Source organism: Sinocyclocheilus rhinocerous, unplaced genomic scaffold, assembly GCF_001515625.1.
Source record: "Sinocyclocheilus rhinocerous isolate Xijiao unplaced genomic scaffold, SAMN03320098_v1.1 scaffold447, whole genome shotgun sequence".
NCBI classification, from domain to species: Eukaryota; Metazoa; Chordata; class Actinopteri; order Cypriniformes; family Cyprinidae; genus Sinocyclocheilus; species Sinocyclocheilus rhinocerous.
Genome location: NW_015648653.1, coordinates 152,053 through 172,907, shown reverse-complemented (window position 1 = coordinate 172,907; position 20,855 = coordinate 152,053). Strand labels below are relative to the sequence as shown.

Below are 20,855 nucleotides of genomic sequence, written 5' to 3'. Positions count from 1 at the left end.
GGCAGTGAATTTTTACAGTGTCAGATGCAGATGCTTGTAGACTTCTTATGATCTGCATTCTTCGCTCATTAACTAGTGCTCTCTCACAGGATGTCCATGACAAAACAGCAGACAGAGATGCAAGCAGAGAAGCTCTGCTTAGAGTTGTTGGCACTGATGTGATTAACTTGAGAAAGATAACTCAGGTGACAATGGAAATACACCATATGAGCAAATTATTTCCAAAATGACACAATATTTCAATGCAAATGTCAAATGAATGTTGCAGCATCTAGACATCCAGTTGCTGCCTTTGGCAGGAACGAATATTCTAGATTATAAAATGGTTTCCATCAGAGACCAAGGAGATTTGAAAGAGTAAATTCGGAAGGTGCTACTCTTTGTTATGCATGTGGAAAAGCTGGTCACATTGCTAGACATTGTCAAGACAATGATAGACCTCATCAAAGCTTTGTCTGTCATGCATGTGCAGATTCTTCTGGGGGAAAGTGGGGGGCAACCTCTTCTTTTTGCTCTTGTTTCAGATATAAGCATCGAGATGTTTGTTCGAAATGTGTAACCTCCTGGAGAAAGATGATCCAGTCATCTGAAGGACAAGAAGGACAGCAGAGCCAGTAGAGTCAGTAGACTTCCACAAGAAAAAGGACTCCGTAAAGAAGTGATCACCATGACCTAGAAATCCAGAGATTTCCCAAATTAAAAGATCCAGAACTCCAGGATTTTATCTAGAAATGCTGAGATTCAGCATGGGATGGATGGATCTGATGGAACTGATGGAAATCCATTGTGTGTGTAGCTGGAAAATGGATGGAGCACATACCTGTGGAATCAGTTGTGATAATTACAGCAACAGGCTTCTACAGGGATGTTGGGGAGGGAAGTCCTATGTTGTTAGAGACTCCCAGTACTTCATTGCCGGGATGTTTGGTAGTCATACCCACCCTTGTTGACTCACATTGTCCCTGCATACCTGTTAAAATTCTGAATTTTTCTCAGGAGGACGTGTGGTTGTCACCCAGGACACGGCTGGGCACCCTGTCAAAGGTGGAGTGCGTGGACATCTCGCAGCAGTATGAAGTAAAATTTCAAAGGATTTCGGCTGACCTTGAACAGGTGACTTTAAATATGAAGGATTAGTAAAGCAGAGACCGTGTGCAGGAAATCTTGGATAAGATTGATGTAAGGGGAAGCGAGTACGAGCAAGCTCAGCTCAAGTCATTATTGACAAAGTACACTGATATTTGCCCTAGAGGATGAAGACCTAGGTTACACAGACAAGATCACACGTGAAATTCACTTAACTGATGACGAGCCTGTCACACAGCCCTACTGTCGGATCCCTCCTAATCAGTATAGAGAAGTAAAGGATCACATCTCATGGCTAGTACGGAAAGGAGTCATACAAGAGAGTAACAGTGCCTATGCTTCGCCAATCGTGCTAGTACGTAAAGCAGATGGCAGTATCAGGCTATGTGTAGTGTACAGGAAACAGGTCAAATGACCAAAATCTTACTTTAATAATCTTAATTTAATGTTCATTTAAAATATACAGCTCAAGTCATTATTGACAAAGTACACTGATATTTGCCCTAGAGGATGAAGACCTAGGTTACACAGACAAGATCACACGTGAAATTCACTTAACTGAGGACGAGCCTGTCACACAGCCCTACTGTCGGATCCCTCCTAATCAGTATAGAGAAGTAAAGGATCACATCTCATGGCTAGTACGGAAAGGAGTCATACAAGAGAGTAACAGTGCCTATGCTTCGCCAATCGTGCTAGTACGTAAAGCAGATGGCAGTATCAGGCTATGTGTAGATTACAGTAAACTAAATCAGAAAACAATAAAAGACACCTTTCCCTTACCGCATATCGACGAGAGCTTTGATGCTCTGCGAGGGGCACGCTACTTCTCGACAATTGATTTAGTAAGCGGCTATCATCAGGTGGCCATGGCGGAAGGAGACAAGAATTCTTGCGGATGCCATTTGGGGTCTCCATTGGACCCGCAACCATCCAAGGCTGATGCAGGCCACCATGAACGATCTTGTTTTCTAGATTTTGTTAGTGTACCTAGATGATATCCTGGTGTATTCTTCAACATTCCAGGAGCACTTGGTAAGGCTGGAAACTGTAGTGAGGAGGCTGCAGGACACTGGTCTCAAGGTCAAGTTATACAAATGTCATTTTCTTCAGTCAGAGGTTGTGTTCTTGGGACATCGAATTTCCGACTATGGTAATGGGACAAACCCTCAGAAAGTCGCAGTTAAAACTATTCAAAGCCCTTTATTGTGGAGACAGATGTGAGCAGTCAGGGTCTGGGCGCCATTTTATATCAGCAACAGGGAGATCTAAAACGTGTTATTGCCTTTGCAAGTAGATGGCTGAAGGATTCAGAAAAAATGATAGAAATTATAGCAGCATGAAACTCAAGCTCCTTGCTCTCAAGTGGGCAATTGTTGAAAAGTTTCATGGGTATTTGTTGGGTTCCAAATTTACTGTGATAACCGACAATAATCCTCTGGGCCACTTGAAAACGGCAAAGTTTGGAGCGATTGAACAAAGATGGATTTCACTGCTGTCCGTCTTTGATTTTGATGTCCAGTATCGTCCTGGTATCAAAACACAGTAGCTGACAGACTATCTAGACAACCGTTTGCAGGGGAGCCTGAGCCAGCCTCAGAGGATGCAGAGTATGATGGGTCTGTGGCAGTCTGCGGTTTGATTCACTGTGGTATAGAGCTGGACCCGGCACTTGTGGCTGCTGGGATGAACAGCTGTAAAGTGAGGTAAATGCGAGCTGTAGTGTCCAACTCTAATAATGGTAATGGCCTAGGTATGGGAAATATGCCCACTTTTCCAGGTTACTCATCTGATGAATTAATTGGCTTCCAACAGCAAGACTTGGTGATTAGCGGATTCAGAAAATTTTGGGATCAAAAGAGAAGGCCCCATGGGAAGGAGCTAAAAGTTCTGCCAAAACCTTTTCGGAAGCACTGGAACAGCATCAGGGAGCGCCAGGAATTACTGTACAGTGTCTTTGAGGATGTCAGACATGTTATCAGCTCTTGTTACCTCTCAGTTTAAAGAAGCCTGTTCTGGAGTATGTGCACAATTCTATTGGACACCAAGGTATCGAGCGAATGCTAACCATCTATGCTCTAGTCTAGTGAATACTAACCAGCCATTTAAATGCAAAGCAGCAAGTTCATTTGTATTTGCTAAGTCATATGTTAATCGCCTATATAGAAACATATGCAGTCTCAAGGCTATGATTTCACTGAAATGCCCTGCATGTTATAATATAATTTCTAATTAAGTTTCTAATTATTTAGTTGACAAACCACTGTGCACAGAAACATTAATTTATATGAAACAACTGTAAAGCTGTAAAACATCTTAACAAGCTTAAAGCATAGTTCTCCCCAAAATAAAAGTTCTGTCATTATTACTCTCATGTTGTTTCAAACCTGTATGACTTGGCCTGTTTCTGTCCACATAATAAATGTCAATGGAGTCCAATGTTGTTTGTAAAATATCTTCTTTTGAGTTCCACAGAATGAAGAAAGTCATACAGATTTGCAGGGAAATTATGACAGAATTGTAATTTTACAGTACATGTTTTATGTGAAATTCGTTATATATACAAAATACCCATTCTGTAAAGACAATTAAAATTTTTTTAAAAGCAGATAAGGGTACACTATGGATTTTTGTCTCCATCTGAGGTTAAAACATAAACTTGCAAGTTTCTCAGAATTCAGAGGAAAAGTTTTTCATGTGTAACATTTAGTACCAGGCACCCTCGGAAAGGTATCGGGTCTTTAGTGTATCAGTTTTGGTTAAGCAATGCTCTTCTGCATGGGTGAATCTGATGCTTTCCGTAATGTACCTTTTTAAATCATGTAATATATTTTGCATTATACACACTTTCAATGCAGTGGCTACACAATAATATAGTGTGACATCAATAAAACAGTCTCTGTGACATATTTACATATTTAAAGGGGTCATATGATGCGATTTCAATTTTTCCTTTCTCTTTGGAGTGTTACAAGCTCTTGGTGCATAAAGAAGATCTGTAAAGTTGCAAAGACTAAAGTCTCAAATCCAAAGAGATATTCTTTATAAAAGTTAAGAGTCAACCACGCCTACCTAAAATGGCTCGTTCTAACACGCCCCCACATGTCTACATCACGATGTGGGAAGATTTGCATAACGCCGCCCAAATGTTCATGCAAAGAAAGAAGGCGTGACTTTTATTCTCGCTGTAGTATTGTTGTTGCCGCCGCCGTCATGTCGTGAAGGCGCTGTGTGTTTCGTTGTGAAAGCGAAACTACTTTGTTTGGCCTTCCAAAAGAGGACGAAATCCGTTTCATCATGCCTGGAGCTGATCCATGCCGGTCGCTGAGGAAATACATCAACTTCGCGCTGTGGATCGCCGGATCGGCTTTCACCGTGGACGAAGCGGAGTCCGGGGTCGTCACATGTGGTTGCCGCAAGCCCGCCGGATGCTCTTTCGTCGAATCCGCCGGCCGCGCCGTTCTCAAGCCCGCCCGCCTCCGCTCACTCTAGGCCTCCGGCCTCCGCTCACTCTAGCCCGCTGTGTGTTTCGTTGTGAAAGCGAAACTACTTTGTTTGGCCTTCCAAAAGAGGACACGACTAGAAATCAGTGGTTAAGTTGTATTTACAACACTGTTCCAGAACAGTACAACCCAAATATTCAGATGTGTCCAGCGCATTTTATGGAGGACTGTTTCCTGATCCTGGTAGAGTAGACTGTAAGTATGTTTTTTACATTTAAAGAATTTGCCACTGACGATTCAAACGAATCACAACGCATTGGATAGCTGGCCAATCACAGCTCACCTCGCTTTTTCAGACCGATGAGCTTTGTAAAAATAGACGCGTTTCAGAAAGGCGGGGCATAGAGGAGAAACAATAATGTACAGTATGTGGAAAATAATGTGTTTTTTCAACCTTAAACCGCATAAACACATTTCATTACACCAAATACACAAAATAATGTTCTTTTTAGCAACATCATATGACCTCTTTAACATGTTTCTAACCAAATATGTACAAAAGTTATAGGAAAAACAACAGCATTATGTTATGAATACAAACAATGATGACTTCACTAGGAAAGTGACAATTTGATGTGCTGAGAAATTAACCCTTACTGTGATATTCGCATTGTGGTAAGAACACTCGTCTCTAATAAATAATTGTAATAACATTTCCTTTGGGTGAGTTGCCATCTTATGCATGATAAAAAATTTTTTTTTTTTTTTTTTTCAGATTTATTTGTGACTGCCTTTTTCTTTTCAGACAAATACAACTGGCATTCCATGGTATATGCAAGATGACATTTTTTTGTTGAAACTTGTAAGAATACAATAGGTCAACTATAAGGCAACAAAATGCTGCTTCTTTATAATTTTATCATGTGAGGAAATTGTAATTACTCTACTTAATTTGTATCAAATCATAACAAAACCATATATTGGATTATATACGTAAAGTGAAGAAATTGGTTATAAAACATACATAGAATTTTCCTTACGTTAATTATTTTTTTACACACACACAGTGAAACAATAATAACATAATGTTTTTCTTGTAAAAATCAAAAAATATTTTGTCTTTGCATCACTGATGTGTTGATCTTTTGATTAGTTCAGAATGTAAAGCACTATAAATAAATAAATAAACAAACATAAAATAAAAAATAAACAATAAAACTACAATAATATTAACATTCATATAAAACACTAAATGTCTCTTAATCAAAAGACCACAGCTAGTCTCACCAGTGACACCACAACACAAAACAATAATATAAAGTGTCAATATATTTAAACTCTGTATTATGGTTACTTAAAGTGCATAAAGGCAGAAACCAGATTAATGGTGAGTCACATCAGCATGTATCTTCTCATTGAGCATGTGTTTTAACGGCCATGATGAATCTTTAAATATAATAATTTAAATACTTGTTTATACCATAATTTCTAGTTCTCTGTTTTTCTATAAATACATACATCTGTTTTCAATTAAAGCTGCAATTCTGATTAAAAATCGACACAGAAACCAACTGACGGTTTGAATGAAATTACTCTACAAAAATATTTTCTAAGACTTTTAAGAAAAAGGCAGAGGTACCACTAGCTACACATCAGTGTGGTAGAATACAAATAACAGAAAATGATACCATCAACTGATGTATTAAACTCAGAATCACTGCATTAGTACTGAAGGCTCTCTAAGACAAGGAAATAACGTTTATCCTCTGTCCAAACACAACATGATCTCTGGTGCCAAAGTCATTCCAGTACAGCATCTTTAAGAACTAGCTAGAGTTCTCTCCTTCTCAGATTTCACTAATGTGTATTTGCAATCTCAACATGGTGATGAGGACATCTGATCATAGTCAGGACACTTGAGAAGGGCAGGGTAGTTTGAATTCATCTGGAGGGATGCTTCACTGGAGATGTCTGAGGGGCTGCGTCCACGAGCCCAGGCATCTGGATGCAGGAACTGGCCAGAATAGTCAGAACAGTTACTGAGGCGAGGTCGGTAGAAACCCGGGTGTGGCCTGTACATCTCCTCTGCAGTGTACCGTTTCATAAACAGGTAGACAGACATTACACCTGCTGCCTGGTGGTTGCACAAACAGAGGGAGACTGAAGAGCATGTGAAATTAATGAATACAACAATTGTTACAATATAAATGAATTCATATTATTCTAAATGAGAGAATGTTCTAATGGTTGATAATTTGCATGAAACACCCAAAAATGTTCTAATTCTAGGGCTTTCCGCACCTCAGCACATGTGCAGAGAAAGTTGAAGCAAGAGAATGAAAACAAACAAACAAACAAACAAGCATGAGGTGCGCTAACGAAGGCCATTAATGTGATTTCACTAGAACAGTTGCAGAGGCTAAAAAAGTTGTTTATCTGATGCAGGACTGATGCATAGAGTAAAGGCCCGTTCACACCAAGGACGATAACTATAAAGATAACGATACAGATATAGTTCTAAAAATCATTCTCAATATTAAAGAATAGCAGAGTCCACACCACAAGTATAACGATAAAGACAAAGAAAAACGATATCGTTGGAATCACTTTCAAAACTATTTTTCTCCAGTTGATGAACGATAAAAAAACTGACAGCCAATCAGAATCCATTCTGCTGTAACGAGCTCAAGAATTGAAAGCGGCAGACGCGCGTGCGCTTAGAATAAACAGACGATATCGTTCGCTGGTGTGGACGCTAATATCGTTATCTTTATAGTTATCGTTCTTGGTGTGAACAGGGCTTAAGACCTAATAAAGGAGCAATCACAACATGGTAATACTTTTATTAAAGTGAATTTTTAAGTAATCCAAAACATAATTGCAATGAAGTCCAGCCGTCTACTTCCCAAGCATCCATGCACCTTCTAAAATGTATTTATATGTTTTGACCCATGATGTCTACTCCCATCATCTGATGGGGTTAGGTGGTTGTAATTGTCTGCATCCTCCCAGTAGGTTTCCATTGGCCAGATTTAAAAGTTTTGCCATTTTAGACAATTTCATGAAGTGCTTAATGTTAGACCACATCCAGGCCAGAATGCTACATCCTGAATTCTCTTAAAGGTTTTGTAAATCTATGCATGACCACTCAGTGTTGCAGTATAGAAGGAACAAGACCTTTGGGAATGAAGAAATGGTTGTGATTCTCTGACAGGTGAGTTTTGAAGTAAAACTTGTCTTCAATTACTTCACACTTTTTCCTCTGTCCCGCACAGTTCTTGGCCAGAGTCTGGAATGTTTTCACTCCTTCTGGGTTGTGTTGTTGTTCTTCCAAAAATCAGTTCAGCAGAAACTGTAAGGGTGTTGACATCCTTTTGGGTTGTATACAAATTACAACTCATATGAGGTTTAATCTGTGAAAGAGCATGAGGTGCTGCATTTAACTTTCCCTTTCAGTACTTAACATGAAGCTATTGCAGGGCACATCGAGTGTGATTGCTGGTAGTTTTGAGAGAATTCATCACCCACTGCAGTTATCTGCAACATGTTCTAGGTAATGTTGCCACTTATCTGATGTTCACACCATGGCTAAACATTCCTTCCTATTTCAGCGTAGTATGAGATTAATTAAGATTGTAATTGCATAAGCTATTATCTCCTCAGTGCCTTTTCTTCTCTCCTGGGTCTACACTGGCCCATCTGGCATTTGTATACACAATGAAGGAATGTTGGGATGTGGATGGGTGGAATCATTAAGCACAATTTAAATGGCTTAAATGCCTGTTGGCATTGGGACATCCACTAAAAAGCTTTGCCCTATCAGTGAATCTAGAAAAACAAGGAACAAACTGGTGGTATTGCCCAGCTAGTCCAAGGAAATGCTGGACTTCCTTGTGATTTTTTTCGGCACAGGGTATGACAAAATGGCTTCCACTTTACTGGAAACAGCTGAAATACTTTTATCACTGGTGACGTGTCTCAGGAATGTTACTTATTGAAGGCAGAATTTACTTTCCCAGAGTTTAATTGTTAAGCCAGCATCTTATGAAAAACAGCTTGGAGATCAGGGAAGTGCTGAGTAAAGGACAGTGAACAGATCATAATATAATCGATATACTCAAAGCAGTTCCTCCCATGTAATTCTCCCAAGGCTGTCTCAGTTAGCCAGGGGTATGCAATCCTGCTCCTGGAGGGCCAATGTCCTGCAGACTTTAGCTCCAACTTGCCCAAAACAAACGTGCTTGGATGTTTCTAGTAATCCTTAAGACCTTGATTAGCTGGTTCAGGTGTGTTTAATTTAAGATTTAAGTTAAACTGTGCAGGATAGTGGCCCTCCAGGAGCAGGATCGGTCACCCCTGACATATGTTGTTGAAAGGTGGCTGGGGCATTTTTAATCCCAAAGGGCATTCCATAAAACAAAAAGAAGCACAACAGAACACACAAATCGGATCTGAACAGTTACGATACACAGTATGGACAGTCAACCATTTAGATCAGGTTTCAATCAGGTACACAAATAATAAAATTTTGTCTGACAGTGTAACCATAGTGATACTATGTTTGGAGTGCAGTTCTGGGTTAGGTTTTTCATTTTGCAGATGATGTTTTTTAAGAAAAAAAAGTGATATTTAATTACATTTTTATTTTATTGTATTGTATTTTTGAATTAACTTCAATATGCTTTTTAATCAACTTCAATATGATCTTTACTGGGAACACAAAAGGCACCGAATACCAGGAATGGTCTGGGTAGTAAGGTGTCCAATCTTCCCTGCAGCTGTTGGGCAACTGGAGAAATATAGGGGCAGTCGTGCCCTAATTGATAGAGAGTCTTCCACCCTCAATGACACAACTGAGGTGAGACCCTTGAGCAAGGCACCGCACCCCCAACTGCTCCCCGGGCGCCGCAGCAATATTCACTGCTGTGTGTGTGCACTTGGATGGGTTAAATGCAGAGCTCAAATTCCGAGTATGGGTCACCATACTTGGCTACACGTCACTTCACTTTCACTTTCAGATACTGGAGAAACAATAGTGCATGATTGCACATGGTCCTGATTCCATATAAGGTCTTGAGCAGAAATGCTGTGGGGAATGTCTGCCAAACTGGGTTGAGTGGGTTAAGGCATACAAAACTGACTAGAGCTTCAATATCCCAAAAAAACTGTGTAAAGCAGTGGTTCCCAATCCTCGTCCTGGAGAACCCCTAATCAAACACACCTGATTCAACTCATCAGATCATTAGTAAAGACTTCAAGACCTCAAATGTGTGTCAGATAATAGAGACATCAAAAATATGTGTGGCTTTAGTTGGTTCTTGAACTTAATTTAGAATAAATTTTAGTCCAGACAAATTAAAGAATGTAAATTAAGAATGATAAAATATGTGCTCACAGATTTTCACACAGTTAGTGAATGAGACCCACTGTCTTTAATATTTACACAAATATACAAAGATAATTGGAAGTGTTACCTCAGTAAGCAGGAAGGAGACTGCAGCAAAAGCAAAAGACCATCCATATTTGTAACTGAAATAAGCTTCATTCGTTTTTGTTCTGTTTAGCATCTCATCATTAATACTGGATATATACAAGACCAGACCCACCACCAGGGACAGACCTGTATCAGAAATAAAGAGAAAATGAGCCAAAGAAAAATAAAAGGGAGAGAGCTGTAGTGACACAAATTGATATGAAAAAGTCGGAGAACTGTCCATTTAAGAGCTGAAAACAGTATTTCTTGTGGAGACTTAGTCTTCCAAACATGAACAGTTTTACTATTATTATTAGTAGTAGTTTTTATGAGTTATTTCTTAATTTTTATCCATTCAATCATTATAGTAAAATTCTAGTACTCTGAATCTTATTATAAAGAGTGGCCTAATGGTTAGAGAGTTGGACTTGTAACCCAAAGGTCACGGGTTCGAGTCTCGGGTCCGGCAGGGATTGTAGGTGGGGGGAGTGAATATCCACCCTCAATACCACGACTGAGGTGAGACCCTTGAGCAGGCACCGCTCCCTCAACTTCTCCCCGGGCGCCGCAGCAATATTCACTGCTGTGTGTGTGCACTTGGATGGGTTAAATGCAGAGCTCAAATTCCGAGTATGGGTCACCATACTTGGCTACACGTCACTTCACTTTCACTTTCAGATACTGGAGAAACAATAGTGCATGATTGCACATGGTCCTGATTCCATATAAGGTCTTGAGCAGAAATGCTGTGGGGAATGTCTGCCAAACTGGGTTGAGTGGGTTAAGGCATACAAAACTGACTAGAGCTTCAATATCCCAAAAAAACTGTGTAAAGCAGTGGTTCCCAATCCTCGTCCTGGAGAACCCCTAATCAAACACACCTGATTCAACTCATCAGATCATTAGTAAAGACTTCAAGACCTCAAATGTGTGTCAGATAATAGAGACATCAAAAATATGTGTGGCTTTAGTTGGTTCTTGAACTTAATTTAGAATAAATTTTAGTCCAGACAAATTAAAGAATGTAAATTAAGAATGATAAAATATGTGCTCACAGATTTTCACACAGTTAGTGAATGAGACCCACTGTCTTTAATATTTACACAAATATACAAAGATAATTGGAAGTGTTACCTCAGTAAGCAGGAAGGAGACTGCAGCAAAAGCAAAAGACCATCCATATTTGTAACTGAAATAAGCTTCATTCGTTTTTGTTCTGTTTAGCATCTCATCATTAATACTGGATATATACAAGACCAGACCCACCACCAGGGACAGACCTGTATCAGAAATAAAGAGAAAATGAGCCAAAGAAAAATAAAAGGGAGAGAGCTGTAGTGACACAAATTGATATGAAAAAGTCGGAGAACTGTCCATTTAAGAGCTGAAAACAGTATTTCTTGTGGAGACTTAGTCTTCCAAACATGAACAGTTTTACTATTATTATTAGTAGTAGTTTTTATGAGTTATTTCTTAATTTTTATCCATTCAATCATTATAGTAAAATTCTAGTACTCTGAATCTTATTATAAAGAAGCATACTTTTGTCCAGCAACATGACATGATTCATTCTTACTGGCTATATATATATATATATATATATATGTAGCACCCTTACAACCACTCTGTATGTTATTGATCTCCCTTTAATCATGTAAAATAAATTAGTATTTACTTATTTGAAAATCAGTTGTCACTTATTTATTGAAAGTAAATAAACGTTTACATTTTCATAATCATGTAATTGGGTTTTTGAGAATAAGAGGGATCAATCATAACCCACCCAGTTTCCCTTACCCTATAATACCCGAGTTTACCACTGGGCTACATATATATATATATATATATACGGAACACTGTTTAAACAAACACCCACCTGACAGGATAAAGAAGATTCCAGAGATGAAGGCCAGAATAGTGCGTTGAGGGCGGATGTGTCCAATATTACTCAGCACAAAGCCAATGAACATGAAGAATAGACTGACCAGCGGGAAAGGAGTAGCAGAGCGAATCATTTCTGTGAACAAACCAAAATAAATAATTACTGATGATGGATACCTGATACTTCTACAACCTCTCAGATAAAAATACAAACAGCAAATAAAAATGAAATAAAATATTATTATTATCTGTAATGTCCTCTAATTCCCTCTTGTGGACCCTAAAGAGCACATACAGAACAAAATCATGGTGTAAATGTGAGGCTTGGTGTTGATGTGAGGGTCATGTGAGGGTTTAAATGCCACTGATTAATTGAGACAAACAAGAGGTATTATTGGATATCAATTCCTGGTACTCAGACAAACTGAAAATCATTCAACCATTTAGAGACCTCTGACACAATGACAGTGACATACATATGCAAATCAAGAACCACAATATATAATACACTGCAAAATGGTTACAAACAAACAAACAAAAAAAATAAATAAATGCATATTTCATTACAGGTAAAATAAAAATTTTCTAATTAATTCAAACAGGATTGTTTTCGCTTATACCAGGTTTATATGTTGCTGATGACTCTATCTTTCTTATGAAAATTAAATTATTCACGTTATATGTTTCACAACAACATTTTGTCTTGTTTTACTTTCATATTTCATATGAAATATCAATTTTACAAATTCTTTTTGCAAATACTGTAATAAGTGACATTTTTGTATGAACAATAAGTCCTACAACAGAAGGCATGGTCCAAAAGGAAATCTGATTTCACCATCAAGTCAGTCTGGGATTACATAAAGAGACAGAAGCAACTGAAACAGCCTAAATACATGTTTGTAACCTCTTCAAAAATGTTTAAACAACATACCCACAGACTACAGCACTCTTTTAGGTTTTAAGAATTGTGTAAAAAATAAATGCTTTAAAGTGAGGATGTTGTCAAAAAGTTATTTATCGGGATAACTTCGGTCATATGTTTCACAACAACATTTTGTCTTGTTTTACTTTCATATTTCATATGAAATATCAATTTTACAAATTCTTTTTGCAAATACTGTAATAAGTGACATTTTTGTATGAACAATAAGTCCTACAACAGAAGGCATGGTCCAAAAGGAAATCTGATTTCACCATCAAGTCAGTCTGGGATTACATAAAGAGACAGAAGCAACTGAAACAGCCTAAATACATAGAAGGATGTTTGTAACCTCTTCAAAACTGTTTAAACAACATACCCACAGACTACAGCACTCTTTTAGGTTTTAAGAATTGTGTAAAAAATAAATGCTTTAAAGTGAGGATGTTGTCAAAAAGTTATTTATCGGGATGGGCAACTTCGGTCCTGGAGGCCCACTGTCCTGCAGAGTTTAGCTTCAACCCTAATCAAACACACCTGCCTGTAGCTTTCTAGTGATCTTGAAGACATTGAATAGCTTGCTCTTTTGTGTTTGATTAGGGTTGGAGCTAAACTCCGTAGAACAATGGTCCTCCAGGACGGAAGTTGCCTGACCTAACTAAATCAAATCAAATTAATATTGTAACCACTCATTGCCCTTTAAACACTTGTGCTTAGTTGTTAAGGTAGTTTGTTTTTGAGGGTGTTCTAAGTTTTTTTTTTATAGTAGCATATTTAGAGCAGTAAGAGAAATTCCAATCTTGTAGAATCAATTATTCTTAGTCCTGTAGCGATCAGTGACTAAACAACATTCAGAAAGATAAATTTTTATATCAAAAGAGCCATTTTATATCAAATTTACTAAAGGAGACTTTTACTCACTCAGAACGCTGGCCGTAGACTCTGACGTCATCTGAACATTCATAGGCATCACATACTCTATAGTGAAGCAGCGCCCCTTCTCCTCTCCTTGAAAAAAGAAATAAATAAAGATAAAAACTTGAACAATGCCACCATGACATCATAAAATGATTATACAATTATCATACTCTTTTTAAATACATTATTAGTACTACTACTACTACTACCACTGCTGCTATTAAGTAGAAGAAGAAGAAGAATGAGTACGGCTTCTGTCTGAGATTGTACTTAACAGTGTTGTGAGATTTGCCATAGATTACCTGACAATGGACATTTTTTTTTATGTTTTAGACAAACTAGACACATATTTACACACAACTAGATAAAGGTTTTTAATCCACTGGACAAGTTTTTTAAACCAGTGGACCACAATCAGTATGTCAGCTAAATTGCTGAGTGGTGCAAAGGTTTGTAGGTCAAACGTTTTGCTTTGTAGTGTTTTTAGCAACAAGGCCACTCAATAACGCATACTACTCGTACAGAACCATTTGGACCTATATGGATGTGACCCCAGTGCAAAATGCTGTTATATAATCCATTAAGAATAACTCTGACAATGTCTGCAAACAGTGTCTGTTTTGTGAGATCGAATGAACTGCATTTAAGAATGACAAACAGAATATTCACTGTGCCTGCAATAATAATTATATCAAGTTAATTAAATATGCTACTGTTCAAAAGTTTGGGGTCTGTAAATTTTTTCTAAATACTTTTGAAAGAAGTCTCTAATGCTCACCAAGGCTGAATTTATTTTAACAAAAGAATAATAATAAAAATAATACAGTAAAAACAGTACTATTGTGAAATATTAAAAAATATATATATAAATTAGATGTTTTGTATTTTAATATATTTTACAATTTAAATGGAAAAGCTGAATTTTTAGTGGTCATCACTCCAGTATTCCGCGTCACATGATCCTTCAAAAATCATTATAATATGCTGAGTTGGTGTTCAAGAAATATCATTATTATCAGTGTTGAAAACATTTGTGCTGCTGAATTTTTTGTGGAAACCATGGTACATTTTTTTCAGGATTCTTTAATTAATAGAAAGTTCAAAACATCAATCAAGCACTTATTTATAGAAATATTCTGTAACATTTTAAATGTCTTTAAACATTTTTTATGTCACATGTCACTTTTGATTAATTTAATGTGTCCTTACTGAATAAAAGTATTCATTTCTTTTAAAAACAAAAGCTAAAAAAAAAGAGAGAAAAAAAGAGAGGCGAGAAAAGAAAAGATACCTGATTTACCAGTTGGTAACACTGTCGCTGGAGCTGGTGACTCTAAAAGGAAGAGGAACCGAAATCAATTGTTGCCTGTATATCTAAATGCCAATTTGCTATTTGTGAGGTAATGGCAGTACAGAGTGAAACAGGAAGAGGTACAGGATCTGCCATGTAAGACTGTACAGCCTTGAAAGACTGGTTAGTGGAAAATACTGGAATCCAGACCAGGGTTTACAGGATATAGTAGAGAAGAATCTTTGTTTCAAAATCAGGATTTAAAGGTTCATCAGCAACTTTATCACCCCAAATATCATAGCACTTTGTCACTCTGAGCCATTCTCGCTTAAGCTCAACCTTAGAAATGCCATCTTTGCCATCGAACCCACAGGATTCTCCGTGCACCTAGCGGACAGAATACGGGACCTCTCAGGGAAAAGCAAAGTACGGGGTGTGTGCTTTATGATCAACAACTCATGGTGTGATCAGAAGAATGTACATCCTATCTAGTCTCTTTGCTCCCTCCACCTGTAATACCTCACACTTCTGTGCCGACCTTTTTGGCTACCGAGGAAATTCACAGTGGTCATTATTACGGCTGTCTACATCCCCCCTCAGGCTGACACAGATGAAGCACTCAGGGAACTGTATGGGCAATTATGCAAACAGGAATCTGTGCACCCTGAGGTTGCGATTATTGTAACCGGGGACTTCAACAAAGCCGACCTCAGAAAGATTGCACCAAAATATAACACATAACATGCAACACAAGGGGAGATTGTGTTTTGCACCATTGTTACTCTCCTTTCCGGAATGCTTACAAATCCCTAAATCCCTGAACATCCGTAAAGCAATGGGTCCAGACGGCATTCCTGGCCGCGTCCTTAAAACATGCACAAACCAACTAGCAGGAGTTTTAACAGACATTTTTAACCTCTCCCTTTCCTTGTCTGTTGTCCCCAAATATTTCAAAACATCCACTATTGTGCCCATAAAAAAGACACCCAAAGTTACCAGCTTGAATGATTGGCGCCCTGTTGCTCTGACCACTATCATCAGTAAGTGCTTTGAGAAGCTCATCAGAGATCACATCTGCTCTGTTTTATCTGACATCGCTCGACCCGCTGCAGTTTGCCTACCGCAATAACCGCTCCACTGATGACGCAATTGCCTTCACCCTGCACACTGCACTTTCCCATCTGGACAAGAGGAACACATATGTGAGAATGTTGTTTGTTGACTACAGCTCAGCTTTTAATACCATAGTGCCCCCTAAGCTTGTAGTGAAACTCCAGGCCCTGGGTCTGAACAGTTCACTGTGCAGTTGTATCCTGGACTTCCTGACAGGCAGACAGCAGGTGGTCAGAGTTGGCAGCAACATCTCCTCCCCACTGACCCCCAACAACGGCACCCCACAGTCCTCTCCTGTACTCCATGTACACACATGACTGTGTAGTCACATACAGCTCCAATGTCCATCAAATTCGCAGATACCACAATGGTGGTAGGCCTGATCACCGACAACGACAAGTCAGCTTACAGAGAAAATGTGCGCACTGTGACAAACTGGTGACATGATAACAACCTCTCTCTCTGAACATCAGTAAGTCCAAGGAGTTAGTGGTGGACTTCAGGAAACAGAACAGTGAGCACTCCCCCATCATCATTGATGGGACGCTAGTGGAGTGAGTCAGCTTCAAGTTCCTTGGTGTTCACATCACCAAGGACCTCACCTTGTCTGTTCATGCGGAATCAGTGGTGAAGAAGGCCCATCATCAGCATCTCCTCTTCCTCAGGTGACTGAAGAATTTTGGTATGTGTCCAAAAATTCTCAAACAATTCTACAGCTATACTGCGGAGAACATCCTGACTGGCTGCATCACTGCCTGGTATGGGAACTGCACTACTCTCAACCACAAAGCCCTGCAGAGAATGGTTTGGATGGCCCAGCACATCGTCAGAGGTGAGCTTCCCTCCCTCCAGGACATCTACCCCCAGTGATGTGTGAGGAAAGCACGAAAGATCATCAGAGACTCCTTCCACCCAAGCAATGAACTGCTCTCGCTGCTACTATCAGGCAGACGGTACCGCAGTATCAGGACCCGCACCAGCAGACTGCGGGACAGCTTCTTCTCACAGGCCATCAGACTGCATCAGACATCACACCTCACCTAACCTTGCACTGCACCTTATTAACAGATTAGTTACACTGACTCTAAGTGGCAGCACTATAGCATGTCTTTGTACTCCTCAGCACATACACATACTCAATGCAGACTACATCATCTCTCTTCTGCACTCTGACAAGCTATTTGCACTAAACATTCGAGCACATCTACTACGCTCTATAATAACACCAACATTATACTTCACTGTGTTATTACTGTGAATAATACTGAAAGTTACTGTGACTACTGTGATTATTGCAATTGCATTTGGTTTTAACATATATGTGACGAGTAGGGCGGGGCCGAGAGCCGTGGGAACGGAGCGAGGCCGGTGGAGTTAATGATAATGAGCGACACTTGCGCCACTCACCGGTCTCGAGTCCCATGGAGGAGCTCCGGAAGGATAAAAGGAGGAGCAACGACAGGGAAGGACGAGAGAGGACTAGTCCTGGACTATTTATGTTGTTTTGGTTCTGTTTGTGCGCGGCAGTCGTCCGTGAGGGGCTGTTGTGCTATTTTCAGTTTTGTGTTGTTCATTTGTTTATTAAGGTTTTATGGTTAAATGTTCGCCAGTTCCTGCCTCCTTCTTCCTGATCTCTGACTTTGTTACAATATGTAAACTTCCTGTGCATACAGTCTATAACTAAATTGTCGTGGAGTTAATGATAATGAGCGACACTTGCGCCACTCACCGGTCTCGAGTCCCATGGAGGAGCTCCGGAAGGATAAAAGGAGGAGCAACGACAGGGAAGGACGAGAGAGGACTAGTCCTGGACTATTTATGTTGTTTTGGTTCTGTTTGTGCGCGGCAGTCGTCCGTGAGGGGCTGTTGCGCAATTTTCAGTTTTGTGTTGTTCATTTGTTTATTAAAGTTTTATGGTTAAATGTTTGCCAGTTCCTGCCTCCTTCTTCCTGATCTCTGACTTTGTTACAATATGTAAACTTCCTGTGTATACAGTCTATAACAAAATTGTCTGTTGCGCTTCCATCTTTACACCTTTTACTTTATAAGACTAAAACGAATGCTTGAAATATGGATTCATTATTATTCTTAATGAAAAGCACAACAACAGTAAAAAGGTACAATGACAAACTGGTTTATATAACGTTTATTAACAAAAACGAATAAGATGAGGCATGGCATACACCACATGCTGCATTATATATAAACTAATAAATGAGAGAAAATTACAAGGTTCTAAAAGCGCCTCTCTCACTCTCTTCATGTGATCAGTGAAATCTGACTCAAGCTTCACTGTGCTGCGGCTCTACAGCGCACGCTGTATGGAGCAGAGCAGAGCAGAGCAGACACTTTCAGTGTTTACAATTGTAGTGTCTGTTGTCCAAATGAACTAAATGGTTTTTATTTCTATAAAAAGCAAAATGACAGTGGGGGCGGTACCGTGGTGGGCAAGAGTGTATTTGGTGTACAGCCGAACACCGGGTAATAGTGGTAACACAGACTACCGCAGCAAGCCTATTTGTGACCACTAAAAAGGTATGTTCTATATAGTATGCATGTGTGTAGTATGAATGTAATCTGGACATACTGCAAACACCATGTTGTCATTATCATGACCTACCAGTGTCAGTTGAGTCACTTCACTGCCATTCACAAATCTTCTCCGTGGCCTCATGAGATGTCCATTGTTATATACACCTCAAGCCCTAAAATGTGGCAGTGTCTCAAAGAAAGGGCCTATAGTCACACAGAGGCACTCACTCACCTGCAAGGAAACAGACCCTCCAGAGCCCTGAATGGAGAGACATACAGATTTCAGTGCTCTGATTGAGAGGCAGGATGACCCCCTCCTCCAGGTAGAGCCAGTAGTCAGTGCTGACAGCAATACCCAGCAGCCCCAGACTACACACAGCAAACACACTGCTGAGGAGTGTCAGTGCCTTCCTGCCACACAAACTCATCTTTCAGATCAGCAGCAGAGGGGACACGCTGCAGAAAACAGGTGCTGTAATGAGAGAAGGGGAAAAAAGTTGATCTTAAACTGCAATTTAACATCCAAATGTTTTTTTTTAAATACATATTTTAAAATGAAATGAAATGAGTTATTAAGTCTTAAAGGAGCCTACAAAAGAAGTATACTGTACATTGAAACTTATAACACTAACAACAAAGGCATTGTTCTTTGCATCAAGTATGTTTCTGGAGTGTTACGTTAGGGTGAAAGGCTTCACAGAAAAAGTAGCTCAAAGTGTTATGTTAGTATCCCATTAGTTGACTTGACACAACCTGATCAGGGGTGGCTCATCTACTGACTGCTGAAATGTCACCCTCTTCTGTTGGTACATCACACCCCAATTAATGCTGCCTTTTGACTATTTGTGATCTACAGCTATGACTGTCGCTTGCTAGTAGCATTCATGCTAAATTTTGTAAAGGTTGCTTCTGTTTGCACCACAGCAATAGCACTTAAAATGTTGAATTGAAAGCTACTGTTTCAGAATAAAAAAATTAAAAAAATAATATTCACCTTGGCTATAGCTAAGTGCCTTCTCTGATATATTGCCAATTATGCAGCCCTGCACATGATATAATTTAATAATAATTAATTAATAATAATAATTTATGCATTTAGCAGACGCTTTGCAATTTACAGTGCATTGAGGCTATACATTTTTTACCAGTATGTGTGTTTTCTGGGAATCGAACCCACAACCTTTTGCGCTGCTAACACAACACTCTACCACTGAGCCACAGGAACACTATATGCTGGAAAAAAGAACCAAACATGGCTACAAATTAAGAATTAATTTCAATGACTCACTAATTTGTGGCCAGCTTTAAGTTTTTCCCTAATTTTAGTTTTAGTGAAATTGTGGCCACAAGTGATGAAGTTCTTTTAGTTTTACACCATGTCTTAAACACAGTGCTCATGCAACAGGCAAAGACTTCATCTAATGGTTGAGAGGGGGTAAAATCATTGACACTGTTAAATGCACCTGCATCTCAACCCATCATCGCTATATGTACCTGCCACTTGACCTGTCATTACAGCCCTTACTATTATTTGTTTGTTTCGCACTATTGTAATTTTGTCCTCTTTTATACACAGCTGCAAATTCTTTGGAATATTAATGTAAAATATTTCTTATGCCAGTAAAGCACCTTAAAGGTACCATAGAATGCATTGATACAATATTTTAAATTGTTCTCTGATATCTACATAGAAGGTGTGTGGCTTAGGTAAGGGCAAACAATCTCCAGAAACGGTTTTACATGCCCATTTACAACCCTAGGATTTGTGAAATGGTCTGTTTTTACCTTATTTGGAAGGGTCATGAATAATAATGTTGAGCTCTGCTCTGATTGGCTGTTTCACAGTGCCAATGTTGAGTATTAATATGCGGGGCATTGAAACTGCGTTCGAATGCACGATCGCTTTTTACTTTCACTTTGGAGATTTGCAATCGCACGTGCTGTGTAAACTACAGGGGCAGTACTTACCACACATTTTACAAGATCAGATCCTTGTCAGTGGTGCTCAGGATCCTCAGTCATCTCTCCTTACTCTGTTTATGTGGTAAGTGAAATCTTAAGTACTGTAATGTAACAGGCTACCGCTAGCAAGCAGCTAACTATGTCCCTTTAGTGGCTCGCGTTTTTTTTATTAGAACGTGCGTTATTTGTTTCCCGTGCCTTTCTGAATACAGACACCAACCCATCCCTGCACAT

General features: G+C 39.2%; 1 protein-coding gene across 1 annotated transcript in view; it reads right to left on the bottom strand.

Annotated features, from left to right (window-relative positions):
* Positions 1–5,962: 5,962 nt before the first annotated feature.
* cacng5a (calcium channel, voltage-dependent, gamma subunit 5a) overlaps positions 5,963–20,855 on the bottom strand; it is a 30,629-nt gene continuing 15,736 nt past the window's right edge. The window contains exons 2-7 of the mRNA XM_016514895.1: positions 18,892–19,131; positions 15,015–15,056; positions 13,727–13,813; positions 11,879–12,019; positions 11,137–11,282; positions 5,963–6,663 (exon numbers count right to left, since the gene is read on the bottom strand). Of these exons, the coding sequence (XP_016370381.1) occupies positions 6,406–6,663; positions 11,137–11,282; positions 11,879–12,019; positions 13,727–13,813; positions 15,015–15,056; positions 18,892–19,087 (870 nt within the window). The 5' untranslated portion in view covers positions 19,088–19,131 and the 3' untranslated portion in view covers positions 5,963–6,405. The remainder of the gene's footprint in view (positions 6,664–11,136; positions 11,283–11,878; positions 12,020–13,726; positions 13,814–15,014; positions 15,057–18,891; positions 19,132–20,855) is intronic.